Below are 27,265 nucleotides of genomic sequence, written 5' to 3' on the forward strand. Positions count from 1 at the left end.
CGTCTCACGGCGGATGAGATGGACGAGAGGCGGCGGCAGAACGTGGCCTACCAGTATCTCTGCTACTTGGAGGAAGCCAAGCGGTGAGACAGTTTTGGGGGGGGGAAGAAAAAACACCCGACTCGCTTTCTCAGGGAAGCCCTTTGTGTTTGAAAGGCTCCCCCCCCTCTCCAAAAGATCCTGAGAAGTGGTAATTTCCCTTGCAGTACGTGTGATCAATTATCATGGATTAAAATCAATCCATGTGCTTGCTAGAAGCCAGAAACAACTTTGAGGCCATAATTATAACAGGTGATCAGCTGGAGAGGTGCAAAGAGCTGAAAGGACCTCAGAGGTCATCTTGACCAACCCCTATTCAGCGCAGGATCCACCAGAGCAGTGTTTCTCAACCTTGGCCACTTGAAAAACTCCCGCAGAATTCTGGGAGTTGAAGTCCACCCATCTTCGAGTGGCCAAGGTTGAGAAACTCTGCCCCAGCCATTTAGCTGTTCCTCATAAGGTTTAGTTCCCATGTCTGAACTTGCTTTTGTTTTGAAGCAGGGGAAGGGAAGGGGCTGGAGGAACCCAAGTAGGTCTGAATGTTGTGGGTGTGTTTGCGTGCACGCTTTCATTTGGATTCCCTAAAGGAATTTGAACTTCATGACCCTCGAGGTGCCTCCCAGCACTGCCCCTCTGGAAAAACGGGGGCTCTTCCTGTAAAAGGCATGGCCAGCCCTGCCTTATTTCACTGAGGGATGCAGCTAGAGAGACGAGGGGCTAGAGGGCAGGTATCTGAACATCCAGAAGGAAACTGGGTAGAGATGCTTCTTCCTCCGCCCCTTGGCCACAGGACTTGGAGGGTCAGCCACTTAATTTAAAACAAGACGCTTCTGCCCAGTGGCAGGAGGGGGCTTTGCTGGCACCCCTGCCCCAAATCCTAGGTTGGACTAGGTGTCTCCTGAAGGGCTGCTGACAAAATCCGATGGACGCCTGGAGTCGAGAGGGGTAACCCTGCCCCACTGTCCCCCTCAGCTGGATGGAGGCTTGCCTGAAGGAGCCGCTGCCCCCTCCGACGGAGTTGGAGGAGAGTCTGCGCAACGGCGTCACCCTGGCCAAGCTCGGGCATTTCTTTGCTCCTGACGTCTGTCCCCTGGGGAAGATCTACGACCTCGACCAGGCCCGTTTCCAGGTGAGGGGCCCTGGAGCCCTCTTGGTCTGCAGGTCAGGCCGGGGCTCCCCTCTGGTCTGGCTGGCCTCTGCTACTCCCCATCCCCTCCGTGGCTGGCTAGGCAATTCTGGGACTTGAAGTCTTAAAGTTGCCAGGGTTGGACACCTCTGATCTAGAAGAAAGACTACTCCATCTTCATATCTGGCAGAGGAGAAGCTACATCTTGGGCCTTTCCAGTGCCTAGTAAAGGGGGTGCCAGCCTTTGGTGAGGGTCTTGGCACAGCTGCCAAGTCTTCCTTCTGACTCCAAAATTGGGGGCTGCTCAATTCTGGAGCAGTCCTGGCCCCCAAGGTCTCATGATGGGTCTAGTAGGGGTGACAACGTTCTCTGTCTTCTCCTCTTCCTCTCTGAAGGCCTGTGGGCTCCATTTTCGACACACGGACAACATCAACCGCTGGCGGGATGCCATGAGCCGTGTTGGGCTGCCTGTGGTAAGACCCTCGACCCTCCCCACCTTCGCTGGGGGTCTGGGAAAGGGTCCCCTTCATCCTTTGACATCTGCTCCCTTCTCCCAGATTTTTCAGCCTGAAACCACCGATATCTATGACAAGAAAAACATGCCTCGTGTGGTGTATTGCATCCATGCCTTAAGGTGAGCCTTCAGGGGTGTGGGGGGGGAGAAAAGACCCTCCCCCAATAGACATCACTTTGGTCTCAGTTCAGAAGGAGTGGGGTAAACTTTGCCACTTCAGACCAAGCAGCTTTCTGAGGTCTTGGGGGGGTGGGGGGGGAGTTCCAGCTTCCTAGCCTTGCCGGTAGCTGGGGGATTCCTTTGTGGTGCCCCATCCAAAGGTTAGCCAACCATGCTTAGCTTTTCCAAGGACAATAAGATAGTTGTCAGATTAGGCGAGAATGTAGTTGGGGCTGTTTCTATCCACTCTTCCTCTAATTTAGGCTTCTTTTCAGTACTATAGAAGCTGATCCTGCAACAGTTTTAAGGGAGAGCTTAGGCCAAGACCGAGTTACAATTGCATTAAAGATCAGCGATTGATTAAGGAATAAAGATTCCTACCTGTCTTGCAAAGGAAGCAGCATAAACTGCTACACAAATAGACATATTTTATTCTCTCATTAACCCTGTCAGCGCAGTGGCCTAGAGGTGGAGCTCTCGCCTCACAATCAGGAGGCTGTGAGTTCAATTCTAGGTAGTGGCAGATCTTTCTCTCTCTGGGCGCAGTGAGTAATTGTGCAAACTCTGTGTAGGTGTCAGGAAGGGCATCCGGCCAGTAAACGCTCAAGCTCCATTCAGTTGCCCCGACTCCACCCCGATGTGAGGGATTACAGGGTCATTAAAAGAAAAGAGCATTCCCACGTGCCATTCGTGTCTGATCCATGTTCAACCAAGTTCTCTTGTTTATTTTTCTGATCTATCTTCCAGCTTATACCTGTTTAAATGTGGGCTGGCTCCCCAGATTCAGGATCTGTATGGAAAAGTTGACTTTACGGGTAAGGCAGACAAAAGGAGACTTGGAATTCTTTGGAGCTTTTTGACAGAATCCTAGAGCTTGAAGGCAGTTATAAAAAATACAATCTCTCACTGCCCTGGTTCTCTTCTTTGCATGGCACTTCATTTATTTGGCACTTTGATTTTGAATTATGTTAACTCTGTTGCTGTGGGACAGGAGTTTCCAACCTTAAGATTTGTGGATTTCAGCTCCCACTGCTGGCTGGGGAATTCTGGGAGTTGAAGTTCACAGGTCTTAAAGTTGCCAGTGTTGGACACCCCTGCTGTAGGAGAACGATGGATCTTGGAGAATGAATGAATGTATGGAGAAACTCAGCGTCTTATGGCCTAAGAATTCTGCTCATTAAACATTGATCACCAGGGCTGAAGACCCTGACAGATTGGGAGGGAGAGAATGGCAGCCCTTAGACCCTCTCACCTGACCTTTCTCTTGCTTCCTTCCAGATGAGGAAATAAACCACATGAAGGGGGAGCTAGAGAAATACGGCTTGCAGCTACCCTCCTTCAGCAAAATTGGCGGCATCCTGGCTAAGGAGCTCTCGGTTGACGAGGCAGCAGGTACCGTACGCGCTGACCACTGTCTGATCCGCGGGATCTGCTGCTCTCCTCTCCCCCACGTTAACACAGCTGCTCCCCTTCAGTGCATGCTGCCATCCTGGCTATCAACAAAGCGATAGAAGTGGGGATTGTGGCAGAGACCATGGCGGCTTTGTGCAACCCCAGCGCCATGCTGGTGGGTCTGCAGGAGGGTTTGGGAGGCCCCTACCAGGAAGAGCTCTGCCGGGCCAAAGAAGAGAAGGCAGAGAACGCAAAGAATCGGGTAAGCAGAAGCACAATAAGATTTCTTTCCCCCCCTCTCTCTCTCTCTCACACACACACACTCACGCTGGGGGGTTTGGCTGATTGCAGAAGGGAAACCAAACCTTGGCTGGGTGATCCGGGGCACGTGAGCAAGCCTCTCAGTGCTCTGGCGTGGAAAACTCTGCTCAACTGATTTCAGTTCCCATCCCTGATTATGCAAATGTGCAATTAGAGAATACACATTAGCTTTCATTTGCATTATTATTATTTTTCCTCCCTGGTAAGTTCCAAGAGAGGTGCAGTCACTGGTGGTGGGATGAATCCCGCCTCCCTCCGGGCAATTTCTCTTTTATTCATTTGGAGCTATTCTGGAGGTGGCAAAAAGCCGCTTTGGACCGTTTGGCTTTCTCTTTGTTCTCAGCATCTGCAGAAGATACCCGATGGGGAAGACATTTACGACCACTGTTTGACCCAAGCTGAAATCCAAGGCAGCATCAATTTGGTGAACAGTGAGTAGACAGGGCCCACCTTCATGTCTGCTGCTTCAGAAGTGGGAAAGTCCATTGTCTTGATTGAACATTGCTGCAAATCCGGGCAACGATGGGTGGACTTCAACTCCCAGAATTCCCGAGCCAGCATGTGGGATGAAACCATAAATTGTGCTGACTAGGGAATTCTGGGGATTGAAGTCCATCCATCTTCAAGTTGCCCAGGCTGAGGAACACTGGTCAGATCATGTTTTGGGGTTCCTGAGGGCCCTACCCGTGCCTGGTTTTCCTTTCCCATTCTGTTTTGGGGTGGACTTGGAGGAATGTTGACTATTACTGGCATTGTCCATGTGTAGTATGGTTGTAGTAGTGGTATTCTTTTTACTACCCCATCTTATTGATATTATTATTACGATTATCATTATTCTGTTGCTTTGCATGTACACTGAGAGCTTCTGCACCAGAGACAAATTCCTCGTGTGTCTAAGTATTCGATTTAATTCATCTAGTCAGTCTTGGCAAAAATCCCTGTTTTCAAACCATAGTTTGTCAATGAAGCGATCCTGTCAAATCAGAGTTAGCCTTCTCTGGAAAAGTCCTGGGTGGCCCACTGCCGTCTCCCTGTCACCATCTCTGGTGGGGATGGCAAGAGCAACAGCTTTCTGACTGCCTTCAAGACACTCTATAGAATTCCCATCTGGCCCTCTGCTTCCTGTTGTGGGTGCAGGGCAGGTGCTAAAGCTGATCCCAGGGAGGAAACGCCCAGATCCGAGCCTGGAAATATTTCCCATAGGAGGAGGGTGGGTGGGTCTGGTGGCCTTCAGTGGAGCCAGGCCTCAGTCTTGGCTGAAGTGAAGCAGAACTTGGGGTCTTGGGCAAAAACCACACGCTTTCCAACATTCCTGACCTGAGTGGGTGGGTGGGGTCTGGCCATTCTGGAGGGTTCTGAGAGGGGCTCTAGCTGGGGGTCCTAACCCTGAGCGCCTGTTGGATTGGTTGCTTGTCGAGTAGACCAAATCTGCCCCCTGTCCTGCTTGGGAAAGAGGCCTTCTTCTCCCCCTGCCTATAGTCCAGGAAAGTTTTTGCATGAGATCCTTTGTGACCCTTTCCTTGTCTCTAAATCAGCCAGGAGTGCCCTTGAGATGGTGGAGGACGCTCTGGAGGCCCAGGACCCTCAGACCTTGTACCACGTTTTGCAAGATCCTATCCTAGCCCTGAAGAGCCTGCGGCGAGACAACGCCGGCTGGTACCTGGATCAACTCTCTGCTGACCGGGAAGAGAAGGCACTGGTATGCCGATGGGGAGCAGAATTGGGGCAGGAAGGGAAGAAGGGGCCCTGCTTGGGCGTCACAAGGCTGGGAACTTTCTGGATTGCGCTCCGCTTGCCTCGGCCTTCTGTAAGACAATGAGAAGAGGCACTGTCTCGGAAGAGAAGGGCTCTTCAGGTGGATTCTGCAATGGAGCTGCCTGCGAAATCAACACACACACACACACACGATGCCACCAAACCCAACGGGAGCATTTTGTGCGCCCCCCTGAAGTCATCTCTCTGTCCCGGGTTGTTGGGCAACCATTTTGTTCAGTCTTATCTGAATAGTGTCTTTGGGGCTAGGAAGCATCCAGAGAACTCTGAGATGGGGGGGACCTCCTGGGTCTTCCCCCTCCAGTAACACCAATAGGGGAACCCAGATCTTGTTTAAAAGCTCCTTTTTATTATGATTAATTGGAGAACATTGCAAGAGGCCCACTGATGTTCCAGTTGGATGCTGCATCAGCTTTCCTGCTTACAGTATCTAACCTCTTCCATCAAGGCTGTTCCTAACCTTGATCATCTCTGCCAACTCTCTTCCTAGTGGTTTATTAAGAACACCTTTTTCTTTCCCCCTTCCTTCCTTTCTTTCTTTCTTTCTTTCTTTCTTTCTTTCTTTCTTTCTTTCTTTCTTTCTTTCTTTCTTTTTTCTTTCTTTCTTTCTTTCTTTCTTTCTTTCTTCTTTCTTTCTTTCTTTCTTTCTTTTTCTTTCTTTCTTTCTTTCTTTCTTCCTTCCTTCCTTCCTTCCTTCCTTCCTTCCTTCCTTCCTTCCTTCCTTCCTTTCTCTCTCTCTCTCTCTCTCTCTTTCTTTCTTTCTTTCTTTCTTTCTTTCTTTCTTTCTTTCTTTCTTTTTTTCTTTCTTTCTTTCTTTCTTTCTTTCTTCTTTCTTTCTTTCTTTCTTTCTTCTTTCTTTCTTTCTTTCTCTTTCTTTCTTTCTTTCTTTCTTTCTTTCTTTCTTTCTTCCTTCCTTCCTTCCTTCCTTCCTTTCTCTCTTTCTTTCTTTCTTTCTTTCTTTCTTTCTTTCTTTCTTTCTTTCTTTCTTTCTTTCTTTCTTTCTTCAGGAATTGGGACACGTTGACATGCTTGAGCAAGGAGAAATTCAAGCTGGACTTTATGTGGCTAACCAGAGAAGTGATCAGGAGCGGGCTGGTGAGTGTTGTTGTGCTCCAGGACAAGCCTTGGCTGGTTGGGTGCTGCCTTCCTTTTGGGGGACAAAGAACCCCTGGGGAAAGGTCTCCTGCAGGGGAGTCCTGCATCTTCTGCCCCAACGTCACCTTTCCCAAACACCTGAGAATGCCCCTTGCACCTGTCCAGCCGCGCACGCTGTGAGCCACATCAACACCTCCTTGCGAAGAGGAATCACGGAAGAGACGATGCGCGCCCTGGCGCAGCCCGAGGCTCAGCTCCCGGAGGTGTTCCCCTTTGCCGCTGAGCTCTACCAGCAAGAACTGTCTGCCCTGCAGCGGCAGCAGCCCCAGGTGAGGGGGTCCCCGAAGGCTTCCTGCGGGCTCAAATGGCTGCTGCCTTTCTCCTTTGCAGGGCAGTCCCTCTTTCCCATCCCATCTCATCTTCAGCCCATCAGCCCTGAGCTTTTCAAATCTTTCTTTTAAAGATCAAAAGGATGGGTCCTCCTTGCCCTTTCCACTCTTTACAAAATATTTAGACTAAGAACAGTTCCAAAGTCCATTTGCAGAGTCAGATGCGTGTCCTGGGCTGCAGGTGGGTGTCTCCTCCCTGTAGGCGTTGGGGGGCATTGCGATGGGGAAGCCTTCAGCTGGCTCGGAAGCCTCTGCTTGGGCTTCCTTGGGGTGTACCTGGCTTGGGACAAAGCTGGTACCTGGCCTCCTTTGGCAGGGGAAGCTGGCCCAGGAAGAGCTCTTTGTGGCTGTGGAGATGCTGTCTGCAGTGGCGCTGGTCAACCAGGCCCTCGAGGGTGGAGACAGCGTCAGCTTCTGGAGGAGCCTCCTCAGCTCCGCCCTGGGCCTCTGTGGCATCGAAGAGAGCCACGCACAGCGGTAAGACGCCCGGCTCCGCACGGGGCCCTGCCCTCCTCCGCCTCCTCCACCGCAGCGTCTGGCGCTGGGTGCAGAGCAGCCGATGGTCCTGAAATTGGTCACCTATGGAGGGTACGGGTAGTCCTCAGCTTACCATCACGATTGGGACCAGAATTTCCGTTTTAAATTATCATGTTGGACACAATTTAATGACAGATTTTATGGCAGTTAAGTGAATCACCATGGTTGTTAAGCAAATCACATGATAAACTGAATCCAGCTTCCTCAGTGGACATTTTTTGCTGAAAATTTGCAAAAAAAAAAAAAAAGTTGCATATCACAACTGCTGCAACAGATGGTAAATACGAGAAGGTTGCCAGGCTCCAGTCTCTTGACTCGGTGGTGTGACGGGTGAAAGTGCAGGTCGTAAGTCACTTTTTCCAAGAAAGTTACAACTTTGTTTGTTAAACGAATGGCTGTAAGTCAAGGACCACCTGTAGACCCTGATTGATTTCTGCCTTCTAACTCCGACCTGGCGTTCTCGTTTGTTTCCATTCTGCAGTTATTTCGAGGACCTGTCCAAACAGAAGTGCCTCTTCCGGGAAACCCAGCGCAACTTCCTGAGTTGGAACGATATCCAGGCCTCGGTGAACAGCGTGAATGCCTTCGTCCAAGAAGAGCAGGAAAGTAAGGCTCTTTGGCCAAAGGAGATTCTGGGTCAGCTGTGGTGGACAACGTGTGTGGGGCTGCGACTGACAGCCGAAGAGCCCTTCTGGGCCGCTTGGGTGGGCCGCAAAGAGGCTGCAGACCTGTCTGGGCCTCTGTGGCAGAGAGCAAGGCTTCGTTGGAGCCAGTGGGGAGACTCTGGGTCAGCCCCACTCTCTCAGCCCAGCCCACTTCCAAGGATTGTTGTTGTGGGGGAAATAGGAGAAGGAAATAATGTCTATTTTTCATATTATTTAATTGCCCATCTCCCTTGGAAATGTATGTTTGCCACCTAATAACAAAGGCAGGATAAAAATCTAAGAAATAAGAATAAATACAGGACTCATTCCAGAACTACAAACCGCTAAAGATTCCTTTTCCAGAGTTTAAAACCTGAACATTAAAATGCACAAGTCACAAACAGCAAATAGCCAGGCGATTCCTCAAACTGAGGCGCCCCATTGGGATAATTCCACCAAACCCTTAAAAAGCGTTTCTCTCCGGCCCTGGGTTCAGCCAAAGCCGCCCTCTCCCCTTTCAGAAATCCTTGCTGTCCGGCTGATCAACGAGGCCTTGCAGGGCGACTGTCCAGAGAAGACCCTCAGGGCTCTGCTCCTGCCGTCAGCCAACCTCGCCAGTGTGATGCTCCCCAGAGCCAAGCGGTACCATTTTGTTCTGGCCCAGATGTTGAGGCAGAAGGCCCAGGTAGGAAAAGAAGGGGGGGATGTTCGGGGTGGGGGTCTCCTGAGCTAATGCAGAAACACCATCAGGCACCTGGACCAAAAGTTTTAGGTGCTCCCCAAACTGGGTGTGGCTGAGCCTCTCCAGAATCTGCACTCAGGACTACACAGAAGCAGGAAGTGGTTTTATGAAGTGACAAACCAGACCAATCGCATTTTATTGCCTCCTTTTTCTGAATAGCATCGCTGCCTTCTCCAGTCAGTTGTCGGTGCTACAACTCCCAGAATTGGGAACTTGGGGAATCGCAGTGCACACGTATGGATGATAGTGTGGTTTTGGGTGGTTGAAGCAGAAAGCTGCACTGGTGATTCTACAGTTTGTACCAAATTTGGGAGGACCAGCGAGGGCACCACAGTCCCAAAAGAGGGGAGGTTTGAACCACAAGCTGCTGGCCCTGATCCGCCATTCTAGGCCAGCTTGTCTTCTGTTGTGCCACCAGTTAGACCAGCATTTCTCAGCCTTGCGAACTTTAAGATGGGATTTCAACTTCCAGAATTCTGGGACTTGAAGCCCCACCCTCCACCCCCCTTCTTAAAGTTCTCAAGGTTGAGAAACGCTGAGATAGGCACTGCAGGAGGAGTCTGTCTATGGCAGGGGTAGGCAACCTCGGCTCTTTTATGACTCATGGACTTCAACTCCCAGAATTCCTGAGTCATAAAAGAGCCAAGGTTGCCTACCCCTGGTCTATGGGATCCAAAAATTGGAAGGAATCTGGAACCCCCTTTTCTGGTGTACATAATTGGAGTTTGTGGTGTTGGATTTTTCAAAAAATCTGTGAACTAGGCTTTTCTACTTTTAGCTAGCCCAGGGGTCCCAACCCTCCTGACTGTGGACTGGTATCGGTCCGCGGCCTGTTAGGAACCAGTTCATGGAAGTGGGTGAAGCTTCATCTGTGCATGTGCGGGAACTAGGTAAAACGCGAAACCACCCCTGCCGCCCAGTCTGTGGAAAAATTGTCTCCCACGAAACCGGTGCCAAAAAGGTTCGGAACGGCTGAGCTAGTTCCTAATCTCCTGGAGTGGTTTGGTCAGGTGCTGTTCTGCGCTGTGGAGGGTGACAGCAACCACTCTTGGTGTGAGGCTTACAAGGACTCTGCCCATGCCGGCCTTCTCTGTCTGACCTGCCTCACAGGGTTGTTGTGGGAAATATACGGCCATCCCACGCGCAGACCTTTGATTCGCTTTATCAACGTACAGGAGATTTGGCTTCCGTGAAGCTGGCAATCGTAGCTTCTCCAGAGCCTGTCTGGGGAAGAACGGCTGCGTCGCCAGCTTCTGGGGGCTCCGCTCAGAATGGGGCCCTCTTGTTTCCTCTGAGCAGGTGACAGGAGACGCCGGAGCGCTCTTGTGCTGGGAAGAAATCCGAGAGGGGGTCTGCAAAGCTGACCAAGACAGCAAAGCTGCCCAGCTGAGCAGGTGACAGGAGACGCCGGAGCGCTCTTGTGCTGGGAAGAAATCCGAGAGGGGGTCTGCAAAGCTGACCAAGACAGCAAAGCTGCCCAGCAAAGTAAGGCTGGGGGCTGCTCTCTGGGCCTCCTTCCAGAAGGGGAGGGGCTGATGGGCTTGGGAGATGTTCCCCTCCCCCGGGACCCATGGCTACTCTGCGCGTCCTGCGCAATCCGAACGTGGGCCTCAGTGGCCTGGTGGCAGAGTGCGCCGCGGCTTATCAGGCGCAGCTCTCTGCTGTCCTGGCAGCACGAAGGCCGGCAGGTAAAGGCGGGAGGGATCATGCTGCAGCCCAACCCAGGAGACCCCCCCCCCACCGCCTTCTACGTCGTTCATCCTGACCTTCATCAGTCATGTTTTCTTGGGGGGGCGCAGGGGGCCCCTCAGAGGCGCTCTGGGCCCGGCACAGACTGAGAGATGGCTCAGAGTACTACTTCCACCTGCGGTCCTTTGAGGGGTCCTGGGAGCAGCCCCAGCCCCCCACCCTCAACACAGCCCATCTCAGCCAAGAGGAGATCCAGGTGGGTGCGGCAGAAGCAGATCTCTGGGCCAAACACTCAGCCACTGGATCCCACAGTTGGGGGGTGGGGGTTGAAGGGGAAACGGGCTGCAGTGGGTAGAGAGGCGTCTTCTGGGCATCTGGGGGGGGGGCTCTGGGCTTGCCAGGGCCTTCCTGCTGCCACCTCATGTGCACCAGCTGACGGAGGGCCCCAGTCTTTGCCCAGGCTGCCCCCTTTTCCTGCCTCCTCTCTGGACATTTCCTTTCCCATCAGCAGGGCAGGCGGGCACCCTGGGAGGACTCCCCCTGCAGGGAATTCTCGCTCCTTCCTTGGAGCTGAGACGACCCAATGGGCCTTTTGCACGTCTCTCCTGCAGGCGGCCATCAACAGCGTGTCTTCCACACACGACCGAGACCGCCTCTGGCAATCCTGCACCTGGCTTGTTGTCCAGCTGCAGGCCCGGATGAGGGGCTTCCTAGTCCGCCAGCACTGGGCAACTCGGCAACAGTTCCTATCCCAGCAGGTGCCGGCAGCTACCAAAATCCAGGTGGGTGCAGCTGCACCTTTGCAGACAGAGTGCCTTCCTCAGCCTGGCGTGCTTTAAACAGGTTTCCTTCCCTGAATACGGGGAGTCCTCTCACCCCCCTAGAGCAGGGTCCCCAGCCCCTGGTCCTTGGACTGGCACCGGTCCGCAGCATGCCAAAAACTGGTCTGCGTAAACGAGCGAAGCCCCATCTGTGGGATGCAGGCAGCGCCTGAAACCAGGCCCCCTCCGGTCCACAGAAAAGCCTTTCTCCCTGGTGCCCCAAAGGTTGGGGGCTGCTGCCCCAGAGGAGCAGTAACGCTCGATCCTAGCAGTAGCTCCGTCAGAAGCCCCCAGACAGACTTGGCATTAGCTGCCTCCTCTGCCCAGCTGGAAGGCCTGGGGTGGAGCTGGGAAAAGCTGCGAAGAGGCCAGTTTTGGAGGGGACATCTGCTGCTGCTGCTCCATAGGAAGACCCCCCCCCCCTCCAATCTGTGAACGAGGCTGAGAAAACCCATGGAAGAGGGGAGGGCTGTGCTCAGTGGGCCAAGGGGAGATTCTCCCATGGGAGGGTCACCGTTGCCCTCTGCCCTCAGGCCACCTGGCGTGGGCACCTGCAACGCAGAAGCTACTTGGAGAGACTGCGCTACTTGCGGAGGAACACAGCTGCTGTGGTCAAAGTGAGTTGTGGGGCGTCAACTGTGTGGTGGGCTTGGGGGGGCTGTTGGGCTTCTCTGGGAGCTGCCAGTGGTGGCACTGATTGCTTTCCTTCTACAATTGGGGCTGTGGCAGATCCAATCCTGGGTGCGGATGTGGCTTGCCCGAAAACAGTACCTGGAGCGTCTGCGCTACTTCAGGAGGAATGTGAGTGTTTCTGCCCCGATTGTTATGAAGTTGCTTGGTTGGGGGCGGGGTCTTCCCCCGGGGGGGGTCGGGGTGAGCAGCCAAATGCTTCCAGCAAGCCCTTTTGCAGGCATTTCCGTCCCCAGGCTGCTCCTGAATGTGGAGGCTCCATTCTGAGTGCTGCTTTCCCAATTAATGTGTCTCTAAATAAAGTGCTTTTTGTTATCACTCATCATCCCCAACCTGCGCCCTCCAGATGTGCAGGGATGCCAGTCACATCGGGGAAAAGAAATGGATTGGACCGGTCGACTTTTTAGCAGGCCAGCTTTTTACAGTCAGCTTTTTATGGTCATTTTTTTACTGCCCTCTGTTCTCCTCAATTCTTCCCTCTGTGGGTGACTCTGCAGCCTGTTGGAGGTCTTGAGAGTGGCAGAAAATTGCTGTGACCATTTTCATTCCCAGTTCCTGGGCAGATAATTCTTGGAAAGTTGACATCGGCTGCTGCAGGCTGGCGAATCCTGGGAGTTATACTCTCGGCCCATCTGGACAGCTGTCTTCTCCTGAAAAATCCTTGAAAAAAATCACTAAATTAACCCAAACAGGTTCACAAAAACTAATCTGAGGGGAAACTGAGGTGATTTGCCCTCTTTTGTGAGCTGGTAAAGGTGCCCCGGCCAGGCTCAAAGCAGGCGGCCTCTTTCCCTGCGTCTCTTGGCAGGTTGCAGCCGTGATCAGGATCCAGGCCTTCGTTCGAGGGAACAAGGCGAGAGAGGCTTATAGGGTGCTGGGTGAGTGTCCGGATCTTGGCTCGGGGTGGGGTGTGTGTGTGCTCCTCCTTCCCAAACTTTGTGGGGATTTGTGTGCACTTCAAGATGTGTATGTGAGCACTGGTGAAATGCCCGGTCTGTGGGTCTGGTTTCGCCTGGACGGCTCTGGAGGGTCTTCTGTAGCGCAGCTGATGGTGGATCAACGCAGAACCCTCCTTTGCCCTGAGGATGGGGGCAGTTTTGGGGGGCTCCCGATGGCAGTGAGCCCCCCCCCCCCGTGTGACGGCTGGTCCTGCACTTTCTCTGCTGCCAGTGCACGGCAGGGACCCCCCCCTCAGCATCCTCCGACGTTTCGCCCACCTGCTGGAGCAGAGCCAGCGCGACTACCAGGAGGAGAGGGAGCTGCAAGTGCTGCAGGAGAAGCTGGTGAGGGGGATCCGCTCCAACCAGCAGCTAGAGAACGACCTCAACCTCATGGACATCAAAATTGGATTGCTGGTCAAGAACAGGATCACCCTGCAGGTCAGGAGGGGGTGGACCAGATCTCTGCTGGAGGGGCTTCTGGTTGGGGGTCTGGCTCTGGGCATCCTCAGAGCTGATGGAGGCTGCTCCGCTGCTACACAGAAGTTCCAGCCCTCCCATCAAGGCAGGGGCGGCAATTCGGGTGCCTGGTCTTCTTCGGTTCAGAAACGGTCTTTCCCCAGTTTGTGGGAAAAGTTGCTGCTTTGTCGTATAAAAATAAAGTCACGCAGTAGCAATAAGTAAATATTCCATGCTGTAGGAATTAAGCTGAAGATGCTTTAGCCTCTGAAGGAAGAGGTGACCAGTACTTAACCCTCCTCCTAGCCCAGGGGTAGGCAACCTCTGCTCTTTTGTGACTCGTGGACTTCAACTCCCAGAATTCCTGAGCCAGCCATGCTGAGGGGGAAAGGAGAGGTTTCCAAGCAGAGCCAGGCTGGCTCAGGAATTCTGGGATTTGAAGTCCGCGAGTCATAAAAGAGCCAAGGTTGCCTACCCCTGTCGTAGACCATATTTCCCCAAATTTGGCCACTAAGACACATGGGCTTCAACTCCCAGAATTCCATGGCCAGCCACACAGAATTCTGGGAGTTGAAGTCCATGATTTTGAAAGGGACCAAGGTTGGGAAATCCTGTCCTTTCCACCCAAAGGCAGAAGTGGCCCTTACTGTGCAGCTGGTCACCCACATTTCTTGGGTAGTGACAGAGATGTTCTTGCAGGCATCACCTCTGTCTGCCTCTTCCAAGGCTGCTTCTCAGCTTGTTCTCTCTTGCCGTGGGGGGCGGGTGCCTGTTGAAATAGTGCCTCATGCGTCCTCCCTGCTGCACCCTCACCCCTGCCTGTGGGGCCCTGACCCCCCCACCCCTCCCCATTCTGAGGCAGCCCGTTTCCTGCCTCGTGGATCGTTGCCATTGTCCGGCTTCTCCCCTTGACAGGAGGTGGTGTCGCATTGCAAGACGTTGACCAAGAAGAACAAGGAGCAGCTCTCCAGCCGGATGGAGGAGAGCAAGGAGAACGGGCTGAAGGCGCTTAGCAAGGAGAAGCGGAAGACGCTGGAGGCCTATCAGCACCTCTTCTACCATCTGCAGGTGGGCAGCACCTGTCGGCCTCAGACTAACACACCTTGTGCAGAGGAAAAGCTTTTGCGAGCTGCGGCTCTCTTCACTCGGAGCGTTGCGCCTGACAAGGTGCTGCAGGCCTCTCGGTCGGGGCCACTGCAGAGTAACACTAGGCAGCGTCTGCTTTAGGAGGAGCGCCCGACCCTTGCTGCAGTCGGGACCCCTTGCTTGTTATTTGGGCAGCACCTTTGTTTTAAAAACATATTAGCACAGCCAGGAAGAAAAAAAGGAATAAAGAAATGTATAGCTTGTGTAAAATTGAACAAGAACCCTCAAAGTCATATTGTATCAAAGAGGCAATCCTGAGACATTTCACCCTTGTTTTTTTTAATCCCATTTATATCCCGCCCTTCTCCGAAGACTCAGGGCGGCTTACAATCTAAGCACAAATCAATGTGCTTTTATTAAGGATTAAGTCTTGTAATCTATATAAATTGTTCTCTCTCCGCTGATCAAGGTACAACCAAGCTTGGATAAATGCACCCCCAAGGGTGGGCCTTTGCCCTGGGAATCTGGTTCTCTGCCCTGCCGGATCTCCTGGGCGGGTCAGCGGCTGGTAGCAGCCCTTGGCCCGGGCAGGTGGATGTGGCACCCAGTCCAGGAAAGCCATTGGTGCCTAGGCAGCCCTTCCCTCCTTCCAGACTCAGCCGGTGTACCTGGCCAGGCTGCTCATGCAGATGCCACCCAACAAGTCGACCAAGTTCATGGAGTCGGTGGTCTTCAGCCTCTACAGCTACGCCTCCAGCCCCAGAGAGGGTTACCTCCTCCTCCAGCTCTTCCGGCGCGCCCTGCAAGAGGAGATCGCGTAAGTCCTGGGCGCTCCCTGCCTGCTTCTGCCCCATGAGTACAGCCAGCGTGCCTGGGTGGCTCTGGACAGGGATGACCCCAGCGGAGGGCACTGGGTGGCATTTGGGGGAAGGCCTTTCATGGGTCCCCTCCATGGGCAAGAGCAGCGTTAGCAGACCGGCGGGCCGTTTGCCAAGCAGGTTTACACGTCTTGCATCACCTTTTCCTGCAGACCTGATTAGGAGAAGCAACAGCTGGGGACAGCTGTGCCCTTTGTCCTACAGTTTGGACAACCGGAGGGGGCCTGCTCTGTGCTCCTCGATGTTTTCATGCCACTTACCTGCTATTGTGAAGGCTTCCAGCTTAGTCTGTTATTCATTTAAATATGATTTTGTTTATGTCTGCAGAGGTTTACTGATTTCAGGGCCCAGTACTGAATCTTCCAGGTAGTCCTCAGCTTACAATTATTTGTTTAGCAACCATTCAAAGTTACAACGGCACTGAAAAATGTGACAACCGGTCCTCGCACTTATAACCATCACAGCACCCCCACGATCACATGATCAAAATCCAGGTGCTTGGCAACCAGCATGTATTTGCAGTGGCTGCAGCATCCCAGGATCATGTGATCACTGCTTACGACCTCTGTAGCTGGATTCCAGGAAGCAAAGTCAAAGGACCCATTTAACTTTGCGTCTCCTTCCACGTGCCAAGAGGTTATTCTGGAATAAAAGGGTGCTGGCCACGGAACGGTCGCCCTCTGCCCAGATCCGAGGTGCTGCCTCTGTCTTCCTCCCAGGTCCAGAGTGACTCAGCCGCGGGAGATCCTCACGGGGAACCCCACTGTGATCCGCATGGTGGTGAGTTTCTATCGCAATGCCCGTGGGCAGAACGCCCTGCGCCAGATCCTGGCAGAGCCGGTACAGGAGGTTCTGCAGAACAGGAGCCTGAGCATTCGCACCAGCCCCGTGGAGATCTACAGGGGATGGATCAACGAGACGGAGTCCCAGAGTGGACAGCAGAGGTGGGTGGCCATAAGAGGCATTCTCCACGGCTTGGCTCTGCTCGGAGTGGGTGGGGCTGCGAATCCCGGAGGCGGATCTCACGGCTTGTGACTCGGAGAGCCTGCAGTACCCACGTAGACCACCGGGTGGCTGGAGCAACAGGACCCCCAACACACAAATTATAAGATGGATCGTATTTTATGTCTTTTGTACTGAAAGGCAAAGAAGCAAGCAGGGTGTTTCTATCTCCCTTTGTGAATCTTGGGGAAACCCCAGGCCGGTTCATGGCATGGAATGGAGAGGAAGGATAGGAAGAAAGGGAGGGAAAAGAAACGTGGCCTTGGCAGGCACGCACAGCTTGTCTTCTGCATGAGGCAAAATAACACCGGCCCTCAAGTGTGGGAGGGAGAAAGGGCAAACATGATGAAAATGTTGTTTTTCCCATCAGCTTTAGCTGCTGCCCCTGTTTCTTCTCTCCCCAGCCATCTGCCATACAGTGTCACCCCGCAACAAGCCCTCGGTCACCCAGAGGTCCAGAGGCGACTGGACGTCTCCCTCGGCCATCTCCTTGTGCTGGCAGACAAGTTTCTCTCGGCCATCCTCTCCTCGGTGGAGAAGATCCCGTACGGATTTAGTGCCACGGGTCTCTTTTCTTCTGCTGCCCCCCTCTGGGGTCGGCTCCTGGCTTCCAACCTGCCCCCCCCAACAAGAAATAAAATTGTTGCATTAGGAAATGGCCTTCACAATGAGTTGGCCTTGGCCTGAGCTCTTGCGAAGTTTCAGGCAGGGGCTTCCTCAGGGCTGGCAGCCGAAAAGTCGGGCTGAGATTTTAGAATTTAGACAATACAGCAAATGCCCCCGTTGGGTTTAAGCAACAATAAGATCCTTGTTACTCTGCAGGGCATTGCACTAAAATATAAAATCAATATCCAGGACAGTCCCCTCCCCACATAGCGATAACAGGTCCTGGGATGTAATCGTGTACGTTTCCTCCAAAGAGGGTAGAGATGACTTCTGTAGATGCCGTATGCCAAATAAATAAATAACAGCAACAGAGAGAGAGAGAGAGAGAGAGGAGTTTTCAGCACATCAAATTAATGTGTGCCAAAACCACCGTCCCACCGAATTGCTCCAGACTGGAGAGGGGTCACAGATGGGCCCCATTTTGCAGGGTGTCCATTTTCTCCAGCATTTTCTCTTGGCGTACATGGGAGTTGTGTCTTTGGGGAGGGAATTCCTGCCTACCCAGAAATGAAATCTGGCTTTCCTTTCAGGTATGGAATGCGCTACATGGCCAAAGTCTTGAAGGCAACCTTGACTGAGAAGTTTCCAGATGCCTCCAAGGAAGAGATCTACAAGGTGGGGTGAGCCAGGGCGCAGAAGCAGGACCATCTTCTGGCCCTCACTCTTGGGGTCTGCTCTTTTCCCTCCATTTAAGGTTATTTTGGCTCCCGAGTTTCTGAGTCAACATGGGATGGGCTACAGGACAGGGATTCGTAGCCGTTTCTATCTGTCCCTGGTCTCTGAAAAGATTACTTTTGATGAAATGAAAGCTCCGTGTGAAGATAGCACCCTCTTGATTGATTGGCCTTGAAAACTAACCTTAACCGGTTGGTCCTCAAATGGGAACCACCAGGAACAATCCAGAGGATGTTAGTCCAGTTGCCATGGTTCAGTCTTCAGACATCCCAGAGGGCACTTCTCTGCTACTCCATGGCTGCCAAGAGAAGCATCTCTGTGGAGTTACAGGGAGTTGATTTTAGAGGCTCACCTAAGGAAAATGAGTGTGTCCCCTGGGCTGGCCCCTGTGTCACTGGCCAGCCACGTCACAGCAACTCGCAAGAGTGCCCATATTTTGGCTCGGTGGTCTCCAAGTTCCTAAGCCCTGGGCATGGGTGGTTCAATTCAAGGAATGGGTGGGTCAGCACACTTCCTCCTTCCCCCACGCCAGAAACGACGGGCTCCCCATCTACCAGCCTTGCTCCCTCCTGTCTCAGGTGGTGGGCAACCTGCTCTACTATCGCTTCATGAACCCAGCGGTGGTGGCACCAGATGGCTTTGACGTTGTGGACCTCTCTGCTGGAGCACCCCTGCACCCCGACCAGAGGCGCAATTTGGCCTCGGTGGCCAAGATCCTGCAGCACGCGGCTGCCAACCAGCTTTTCGAGGGAGAAAACAGCCACTTGAACGTGGTAAATCAGTACTTAGAGGATGCACACCAGAAATTCAGGTTGGTCAGGAGATGAAAGGCCGGTCTTGTCTGCTGTTACCTTCAGCTCTTTCCCTCCCTAACCCTGAAGAAGGAGCCAGGTGCTTGTCCTTCCCCCTCTGAGAGTGATGGGACCGCTGCCCCATTCTCAGCTCTTGGCAGCTTTGGTGTCTGCGTTGGCACCCTTGACCCGTTAACTGGGAGTCACCTAGTACCCACCTTATGCGGGAAGCTACTCCCCCTGCTTAGCCTGTGGCATGCTTGGGCTTTTGGCCAAAGGAAAAGGTATGGCTGGAAGGGTGAAGGGTCTGCTCAAAATGGCAGCTCGTTCTGAAGAGTCCCATGGAGCTGGGCAGTTAACAAATTCAAATAAATATTTGAAATATATGTTAAGAGAGCATTGCTCTCCCGTCAAAGATCTTGGCCTTGGCTGTTTGGGAGGGAGGGAAGGGGCCCACCATGTCTAGTCTAGTGAAAAGGGACCAGGGGGTACATGACAGCAATGTTCCAATATTTGAGGGGCTGCCACAAAGAAAAGGGGATCAACCTGTTCTCCAAAGCGCCCGAAGGGAGGATAAGAAGCAAAGGATGGAAACTGATCAAGGAGAGAAGCAACCTGGAACTAAGGAGAAACTTCCTGACAGTGAGGACAATTAATCTGTGGGACGGCTTTTGCCTTCAGACATTGTGGGTGCTCCATCACTGGGGTTTTTAAGGGCATATGGTCTCCTGCTTGAACAGGGGATTGAACTAGAAGACCTCCAAGGTGCCTTCCGCTCCCATGATTCCATGTTCTTCTCTTTTTTCCTTCTGTCTCTTCCAGAGCGTTCATCAACACAGCCTGTTCGGTCTCTGAACCCGAAGAGAGATTTAATATGGACAAATATTCTGAGCTGGTGGCTATCACCAAACCAGTGGTCTACATAACAGTTGGGGAGCTGGTGAACACCCATAAGGTGCAAACCTCAAATGTCAGAAAAAAAATCTGTTTTAAGGGGAGAGAAATAATTGTTTTTGTGCATAGGCCAACCCAATATCTGGCTTGCTTGTTTGTGATTTTGTGTGTTTGCAAGCCATGCTCTATGGCTTGACGTGTGAAAATCCAACAATCTACCGTATGGCTTTTTTTTTAATAAGCTCATTGTTTTTTATGGACCTGAACCATGAACCCACTTTTGCCCCCCAGTTTCCCCTTGGCTGTATCTCTTTTTCACAAAGCCATTTGGTTTACAGCAAGGATGTCGAACCTTGGACACGTTAAGACTTATGCAGCTGTAAAGTGGCCATGGTTGGGATGCCTGGTTTAGAGTAACTGCCTAGGGCTTTCTTGCTGCTTTCTTTCTTCATTTTTGTTGTCTTATTTCTGTTTATCCCTTCATTGATTCATCATTTTAAGACTGTATTTTGATTATTCAAATGCTTTTGGTTTTACACAATTTGAAAAGACCATTTTGAGAGGCAAGTGGGATAAATAATGCATCGCGAATGTCCTTAATCTCTGCTTGTTCCTCTTTGCCACAGTTGCTGCTGGAGCACCGGCATTCCCTGGCTCCCGATCCCCACGATGTTCTGCACAAACTTTTGCAAGACCTTGCAGAGGTGCCAACTGTTGCCTCGTTGACAGGTAAACTGAGGACTGTACTTTAACAGCATGGGATTGGGCACTGTTCCTGCCCAAACGAGGAGGGCTCTGCTACCACCTTTTCCAATATGCTTCTTTTATAAAAGGCTGCAGCTCACCAGAACGTCTAATAATAAGAAAAGGTGCTAGCAGGCTCTTCCGAATTTTGGCTTGCCAGAGACTAGCATCTCTCTCCTTCTACAATGTCTCAGGTTTTGCATTTCATTCAGTCAATTTCTATAGCCACCCAGCTCAACCAAGTGACTCTGGGTGGCTTACAGTTCTAAAATTATAAAGCAATTAAAAACATTGAAGCAGTAAATACATCCACAAAAATAAATAAATACGAACAGCAGCCATGATGATTAATCAATTAATAGCAAAGCCAAGAAACAGAACGCTTAACATTTATAATACTAAACCAGGTTGTTCAAGAGAGTGGTGGGACCACTGTATTCAGCCCAACTCCCGGGTTGGGGGACCTGCTTCTGAGAGGCGTGGGCCATGAGACCGCCATAACCAGCTGGCGCAAAAATAGGGCTGAAACACCTTCAGGGACCCACAATTAATTACTCTGAGGTTGAGTCTTCTCAGCACACCTTCAGCCTGGCAAATGTCCTTGAGACCCAGGCCAGTGTGACCTCTGGCTGGCTCCCATTACTTCACACCCTCGGCTGCCCCACTCGCCAGGTTTCCTCATCTGGTGCCCAAGCAAACTGCTTGAAACTGGCAGCTCAGCCAGCCTTGTGCTGATGCCAGGATCAGCTTTCTGTTGGCCGCAGTGGTTTGGTTTTTTTAAATTATTGGGTTGTTTCTCTAACTTGGTAGTTCTCGAGTACTTCAACAGCCTAATCAAAGAACTACCAAGAAAAAAAACCATATTCCCACCAACACTGATAGGGCAAACCACAGTATATAAAAAGAGAGAAAACCCTATCTCCGTCTAGCACTGATGATGTTACCTAGTTGGGTCATGAAACATCTGCAAGAAAATCAATCTTGGAGAGCACCAAGGACTCCACAGCTATTTTCCTTCTCCTCGTCTCCACAAACCCTACCCCCTTCTGATGTTATCTAGTTAGGTACTGAAACGTCTTCAAGAAAACAACCAAGCTCAGAGAGTACCAAGAACTTCACGATTCAGTCCTGAGCTACAGATATCCTCTTCTATCGGCATCTCTCCCTGTCCTTCAGCTGGTAGGGCTGGCATCCCATACTTTAGGCTCTTCCAATCCATGCAGGCATCTTCCTCAAAAGACTGTTAGGCTTCTGGTTTGCTTTCTTCCTTTACTCCTCTGAACCTGTTGGACTGCTGTCTATTTGCAGGCCACAGCCTGGGACAAGGGGCGAACGGGACCTGGGAAGATGCTTTGTCTCAGCTCTCCAGAACGGAGCTCTCGCTTGTCCTCAGCAGCAAATACGGCGGGGTGGAAGCCGAAGCCAAGGGGGAAACAGATGCCAAAGGCCTGTGGCTGAGGTGGGTGGCTGCATCCCCTTGCGAGGGGAGGTGGTGGGGCCTGGCTCCCTCCCTGCCCCCCCCCCGGAGATCTCATGAATAGCATGTGGGTGATGATCAGGAGCACAAAGAGAATCTTAGATCAGCGATGCAGGAAGCCAGTGGGAAGGGGAAAGTACAGAATTACAGGTAACCTTTGGTTAATGATGGTAACTGGGACTGGAATTACCATCCCCAAGTGTTGTGACCATAAAGCATGACGTCACTTGACTGCATTGCTTAGCAATGGCAGTTCTGTGACCACAATTAAGCGATGATCGTGGTTGTTAAGCAAGGATCTCTTTGCAACTTCACGCCAGCTTCCCAAAAGTAAAGTCACTGGGGAAGCCAGAGGGAAGTGGCAAGTCCGAGGTAGCGCGCAAGCAGGTTGAAGGGCAGGAAGCAGCTGTTGTCAGGTTGCAGGGATGGCTGGCTGGGGCATGTCGGGCCTGGTGGTGGAGTCATCACAGAGCAGCTTGCAACTTTCTCTGCTGATTTTCTCCTGGACTTTGGTGTGGGAAGAGGGCAGGGAAGGTCGCAGGTGGCGATCATGTGACTACACGGTGCCACTGCTGTTCCACTGCAGTTGCCAAATGGTTGTGTTTTGCATGAGCATTGTGATGAAGATGCCTTAGGAGAATTACAATTAGGGTAGCTCAGCGTGGAATTCGGACCTGCCCCTTTTTGTTCCCTCAGGGTCACACTTTGGTTAATAAGGGCCACTGGCATAAAACTCACTCTTCTCCCAATTTACTTGGTAGCAAAAGGACTAAGTAAAAATTTTCTGGAATCACAGCAGGCCGTGTGACCTCCTGCTGGGCAGCTTCTCAGTGACCCTTTGAGCCGCTGAGCCGTGAGCGCTGCTGAGTGGGGCTGGGAGGAGGGGACACCTGCGCTCTGCCCTCTGCCCAGAGTGACCAGCTGCCCTCTTGTATTTCTCCTTTGGCGATGAAGCACCAAACAGATGCTGGTGGATGTGATCCAGTGCCATCCCGGAGAGTCCCTGGCTGAGGTCCTGCACTCAAAGGCATCGGAAGAGGAGGTGGGTGGAGCGATGAGCGAGGGGACCGCTTGCCTGGAGAGCGGGCGATGCCCTTTCTGGGTGCCTCCAGGCAGAGTCTGGATGGCCCTCCTCCAGGCAGTGCATGTGGCCTTGAGGGCTCCTTCCCCCTCCTGCGGGATGAAGCTGTGGGAGAAGGGGGGCCCGGACCAGAGGCTCTGAGCCATTGGCAAGAGTCACCAAGGATTATGGGAAGGTCGCCTTGGAGGCGGTGGGAGAAATGCAGAGCCATTTGCAGAGTTTCTGGAACCGGAAGAGAATAAGAAGAATCCTTCACATTTTCTCTTGTGGGGAATGGGCTTTTCCCTCTCCCCCAGCACAGGGGGCCCCAACCACAGTTGGCCTTCAGAAGGCCAGTCAAAACGGAGCTCTGCGGCTGCCTGTCTGCAGAGGGACACAAACGTGCTCACCTGGTTGGGCATGAGTGTTTGGACTGTAGCCGAGTCGGTTTCCGGGCTCCACTTGCAACCTGGTCACAGTTGTGGCTTCCTCTTTCGCAGGAGCAGCTCCACCGATGGCTACTGCAGAGAAGGGCCACCGGCCACCCCCAGGCCGGCAGCGGCCATCTTTCCCTGGAGGAGAAGAAGAAGAAAGTCCTGGAGCGCCTGGAGCACCTGGCTTTGGTGGGCTCGGCCAGCCCGTCCCGGGCTCTGCTCAGCGAGATTGCCCAGGTGACCCAGGCAGCAGAGGAGGTGCCCATGGGGGAGGCAGGACCGGGTCTCTTTCGTTCTCGGGCCTACCTGGCAGGGCTGGTGTGCATCCTGGTTGACAGTCACTGTAAAATTGCGGGGAAGCCATTTTTAGGCTGGCTGTAAGGAAAAGTCGGTGCCTTTAGCTCAGGGCCTGTGGACTTCAACTCCCAGAATTCCTCAGCCGGCACAGCTGGGAGTTGAAGTTCAGAGGCCTTAAAGTTCCCAAGGGGGAGAGCCTTGCTTTGGCTCCTGCCCTGCCTCATCCTTCTTCTCCCGCAAAGTGGGAGAGGCTGGGGATGGTGGAAGTTGAAGTCCAGTCCCTTTAAAATTGCCAAGAGTGAGGAAGGTGGTCCGGGGAACGGGGGGCAGGGGTCCATGCAGAGCGCCTGGGGCATTGGGCCGGTCTCGGCTTCCCGCAGGACATCCGCTCTCAGAGGCATCACCGGCAGCGCCGCAGGGGGCAGCTGGCCAAGCTGCAGCAGGCCCTGCGAGGCCTGACCGCCAAGCGCCGCTTCTACCAGGAGCAGGTGGACTACTACCAGAAGTACCTCTGCACCTGCCTGGACAACCTGGCCGCCGCAGACAAGTACGGGGCCCGGCCGGCTCGGGTATCGAGGGGACCCGGCCACTGTGGGGCAGGGGCCGGAGGGAGCGCAGCTCTGGGCCCTCTGCCTCGGGGGGCCGGGCTGGAGACGCCACACCTTGCCTGAAAAGAATCTGTTCCGGTTATGGGGCAGCTTCTCTTTTGGAGAAGCAGGGGAGCTTCTGGCCGTGTCTTTCATCTCGAAACCCCCCATGGCCTTGAGGCCTCCTCGGTGGGGAGGCTGCGGACCCCACCTCACCTTCTTTTGTGGCTTTCCGGGGGGGCACTAAAAGAACATTGCAGGTGCTCCCCCCCCCGACCGGAAAGGGCTTGCAACGCTGGCGCCTCCCCCATTTCCCTTCCCCAAGCAGGTCCCCCTCCCCTGGCGTTTCTTGGCTGGTAGCTGTGCCCAGGTCCACGGGGGAGGCTGGCGGAGCCCACCGGAGCCCACTGGGGCTTTGGAGCCTGGTCTGCTCCTTCCAGGCTGAGCACGCTGGGGCCCAGGTGGAAGCAAGCCAATGTGGGGGCGGGCAAGGGTCGGCGTCCCCCCACCACACCCTCCCGTATCCAGGCTGCCCCCTTTTTCTTCCCTTCAGGCCCAGCAAGAAACAGGCTGTGCTGCATTACACAGCGGCCCGTCTGTTTGAGAAGGGGGTCTTGCTGGGGATTGAGGACCTCCCGCCAAACCAGTAAGTCTGGATCTCCCCCTCCTCCCTCCTGGCTCCTGCTGCCGCTCATTCTTCCGTGTGGATGCTCCCATCTGGGCATCATCCGGGTCTGTCTGGGTGGCTGACAGAGAGTCCTCAGTGAGAGGAAAAACCCTGAAATCTCAGCTTGGTGTACTGGACTTTTTTTGTCATGCTGTGGGAAAAAATAAATCTTTCATCCCCAATTACATTTTCTCAGCTTCGTGGCTTTAATTCCTCCCCTTCTCCCTCTTTTTTTTCAGACTTAGAAATGTCATTTTTGACATTATCCCTTCCCGGGAAGCTGGCAAGTTTCAGGTCAAGGCGAAGTTTATGGGGATCGACATGGAAAACTTTCAGCTTAGTTACCAGGTAAGGGGGCAGCTGACGAGGGCTCCCGCCAAACGGTTTGACTGTTTAATTATTTACCAGCTCTCCAATGGAAGTAGACTGAGTGAGGCACAAACACAGTTCTGTACACCCAGCGCTTGTATAAATCACATCTAGAATATTTTAAGCCCTGTTAGCAATAGTTCACATGGGGACGTTCTGCTGCAGCTGTGTGTGTGTGTGTGTGTGTGTGTGTGTTTGTGTGTGTGTGTGTGTGTGTGTGTGTGTGTGTGTGTGTGTGTGTGTTTTAAGGGCAGCCTCCCCTAAGCCGCCCTGATGAGAGAGCCTGGAGGCCAGGCAGAGGATGGAGCTGGGCAGAGGCGCTTCTGGCCCCAGAACGGAAAATGAAATTTCCTTGGAATCGGAAGGCTCTCCCCACCAGATCCTAAATGCCTTCAGGGAACAGGAGAGGGATCTGTCCGAGAAGAAGGCCTGAGCAAGAGCAGCCTCCTCACAGTGGCTCACTCCAGATGGCATCCCCTGGCAGGGTCTTCTCGGTGATAAAGGGGAGAAAAAGAAGAGAGGAGGAGGCCAAATGGATCTCAAGGCTTTCCACTCCCTGCCCTTGGAGGGAGGGATCCCGGGACATCAGAGGGATCACTGGGAGATCGGGAAGTTGCCCTTCCTCTATGAGTGATCGGCTTGGACCGAGTCCCACACCCGGGCCTGATCCCAGCCTGGAAAGGGCTCAGTTCATCTGCAGGTTCAGAACTGGTGCCTGGCAGCCTAAAATTAGTTACCAGGCAGAGAAAGTTGAGACAGAGAAAAAGACACATAGCAGGAAAAGTTCTCAGGCTGCTCATTTGCACCCTGCGAGGGCCTTCATCTTTCTGAAAGACTCGCACACGGGCTTAACTGGGTTGCTGAACTGGCGTGGTTAATGCTGGGTTTGCACAACATGCAAAGCTGCAAACAATGCAAAGTTATAACCTGATAAGTTACAAAGGAACTAAGCAAGGTTAAAGCCAGCCAAGCTCATCATTGCTCAGTCTTTCCCTGATCTGGTCAGCCCAAGTTTAGATTGCCCCGTTTTCCATTTGGAAATATCCTTTGAAAGCGCAGAATCCCAGAAGGGATGAAAGGGGCCTTGGAGTTCTTGCAGCTCAGGAGGGAGACCCCGTGCCATTCTGGACCTCTTTCTCTTCTTTCAGGACCTCCTCCAGCTCCAGTATGAAGGTGTGGCTGTCATGAAAATGTTTGACAAAGCCAAAATCAACGTCAACCTTCTAATCTTCCTTCTGAACAAGAAGTTTTTCAAAAAATAATGTGCTTCAGGCAACAGCTGTGGATTATTGGGGTCCTTGTTGGAAAGAGGCCAAAGAGATATATAGTGCTGCTTGCTTTACTCCAGAAACCCAGAAGACCCCCTCAGAGGGGCCCTCAGGGCAGATTCTCGCATGGCAGAAGGCTTCCTTGGCATATAAACCTCTTGCCTGTAGAACACTAGATCCATCTATCAAGGATAGGCTGCTTTTCTAAGTGCAAAGCATTTCACCCACAGTCCAGCCCTCTTCAGACACAAACACTCTCGCACACCCCGGTCATTCAGCCCAGATAGCCTGAAGTTTCAGGGTTCAGGAAGAACTGAACGTTGCAAGTCTGGAGACCCCATCTCTAGAGTCAAACATCTTCCTCTCTCAGTAGCTGGACTCTGAGGAAGCCAAGGACTTCCCCATTTCCCTCCACCTTTTGGCACCCACACAGCCCCACAAGTTCTTGGCGCTGGTCTCCTGGAGGGGCAGTTTGTTCTCCCACCAACCTGGCAGCTGGCAAGAATCAGGCTGGGCGTCTGGAGCTGCCCATTCTTTCAAGAGAGGCGGTGGTGTGCAGCCCTGAGAGAGGGCAGGGGGGTGGGTTGCTTTTTAATACTTGTCACTCCCAGTCCTAAGAGTTTACATAAAATCAAGTTTCCTCAAATGGAGAGCTTTAGAAATTCAGATTTCTGGATTACCCTTCCGCTCAGTGCTAGTTTGAAACTGCCAAGTTATCAAAGAGCTCAGTTGTTTGTATACCAGCATTTGGAAGGCTACTGAAAACTGAATTCTTTGGATCTTCCCTGGTAATTTTAAGTATTCAATCAAAAGAATAAGATAAAAAGTTTGCACAGATTGTTAATATAATCAGACATTTTATTAAGATCTATAATAAACTCTTATTCATTTTTTTTAGTATGGTTACTGAATGTTATCCGCTAGAAATTGCTATGTGTGTAACTCTGAAGGAGTTCTCTTATGTTTTGCATAGCACGATTCTCATCGTTCATACAATTCAGAATTAAATGTAGAACTTAAACCTAATCATTGAGAACTGAGA

At 52.5% G+C, this 27,265-nt stretch overlaps 1 protein-coding gene across 1 annotated transcript; it reads left to right on the forward strand.

The window, feature by feature from the left end:
- IQGAP3 (IQ motif containing GTPase activating protein 3) lies at positions 1–27,053 on the forward strand. The gene is made up of 37 exons (XM_083374087.1): positions 1–83; positions 1,012–1,168; positions 1,561–1,638; positions 1,723–1,799; positions 2,586–2,653; positions 3,117–3,230; positions 3,314–3,492; positions 3,895–3,982; positions 5,087–5,250; positions 6,332–6,419; positions 6,585–6,748; positions 7,125–7,285; positions 7,827–7,951; positions 8,511–8,674; positions 10,031–10,125; positions 10,253–10,419; positions 10,531–10,676; positions 11,032–11,202; positions 11,775–11,858; positions 11,971–12,042; positions 12,740–12,809; positions 13,102–13,310; positions 14,244–14,396; positions 15,068–15,231; positions 16,012–16,236; positions 16,699–16,839; positions 17,491–17,575; positions 18,214–18,446; positions 19,249–19,381; positions 19,947–20,049; positions 21,373–21,523; positions 22,496–22,583; positions 23,102–23,353; positions 23,713–23,879; positions 24,473–24,565; positions 24,826–24,934; positions 26,104–27,053. The coding sequence occupies exons 1-37, from the start codon at positions 19–21 to the stop codon at positions 26,215–26,217; spliced, it is 4,917 nt and encodes a 1,638-aa protein (XP_083230213.1). The 5' UTR covers positions 1–18; the 3' UTR covers positions 26,218–27,053.
- Positions 27,054–27,265: the final 212 nt, after the last annotated feature.

This window comes from Vipera ursinii, assembly GCF_947247035.1.
Source record: "Vipera ursinii genome assembly, chromosome: 15".
NCBI classification, from domain to species: Eukaryota; Metazoa; Chordata; class Lepidosauria; order Squamata; family Viperidae; genus Vipera; species Vipera ursinii.

What these genes read in the sequence shown, in the direction of transcription:
- IQGAP3 (XM_083374087.1), top strand. Translation starts at nt 19, where the DNA reads ATGGACGAGAGGCGGCGGCAGAACGTGGCCTACCAGTATCTCTGCTAC. An exon ending in GCCCTGCAAGAGGAGATCGC is followed by an intron (nt 15,232 to 16,011) that starts GTAAGTCCTGGG and finishes TCTTCCTCCCAG; the next exon opens with GTCCAGAGTGACTCAGCCGC. An exon ending in GCCAAAGGCCTGTGGCTGAG is followed by an intron (nt 21,524 to 22,495) that starts GTGGGTGGCTGC and finishes TTGGCGATGAAG; the next exon opens with CACCAAACAGATGCTGGTGG.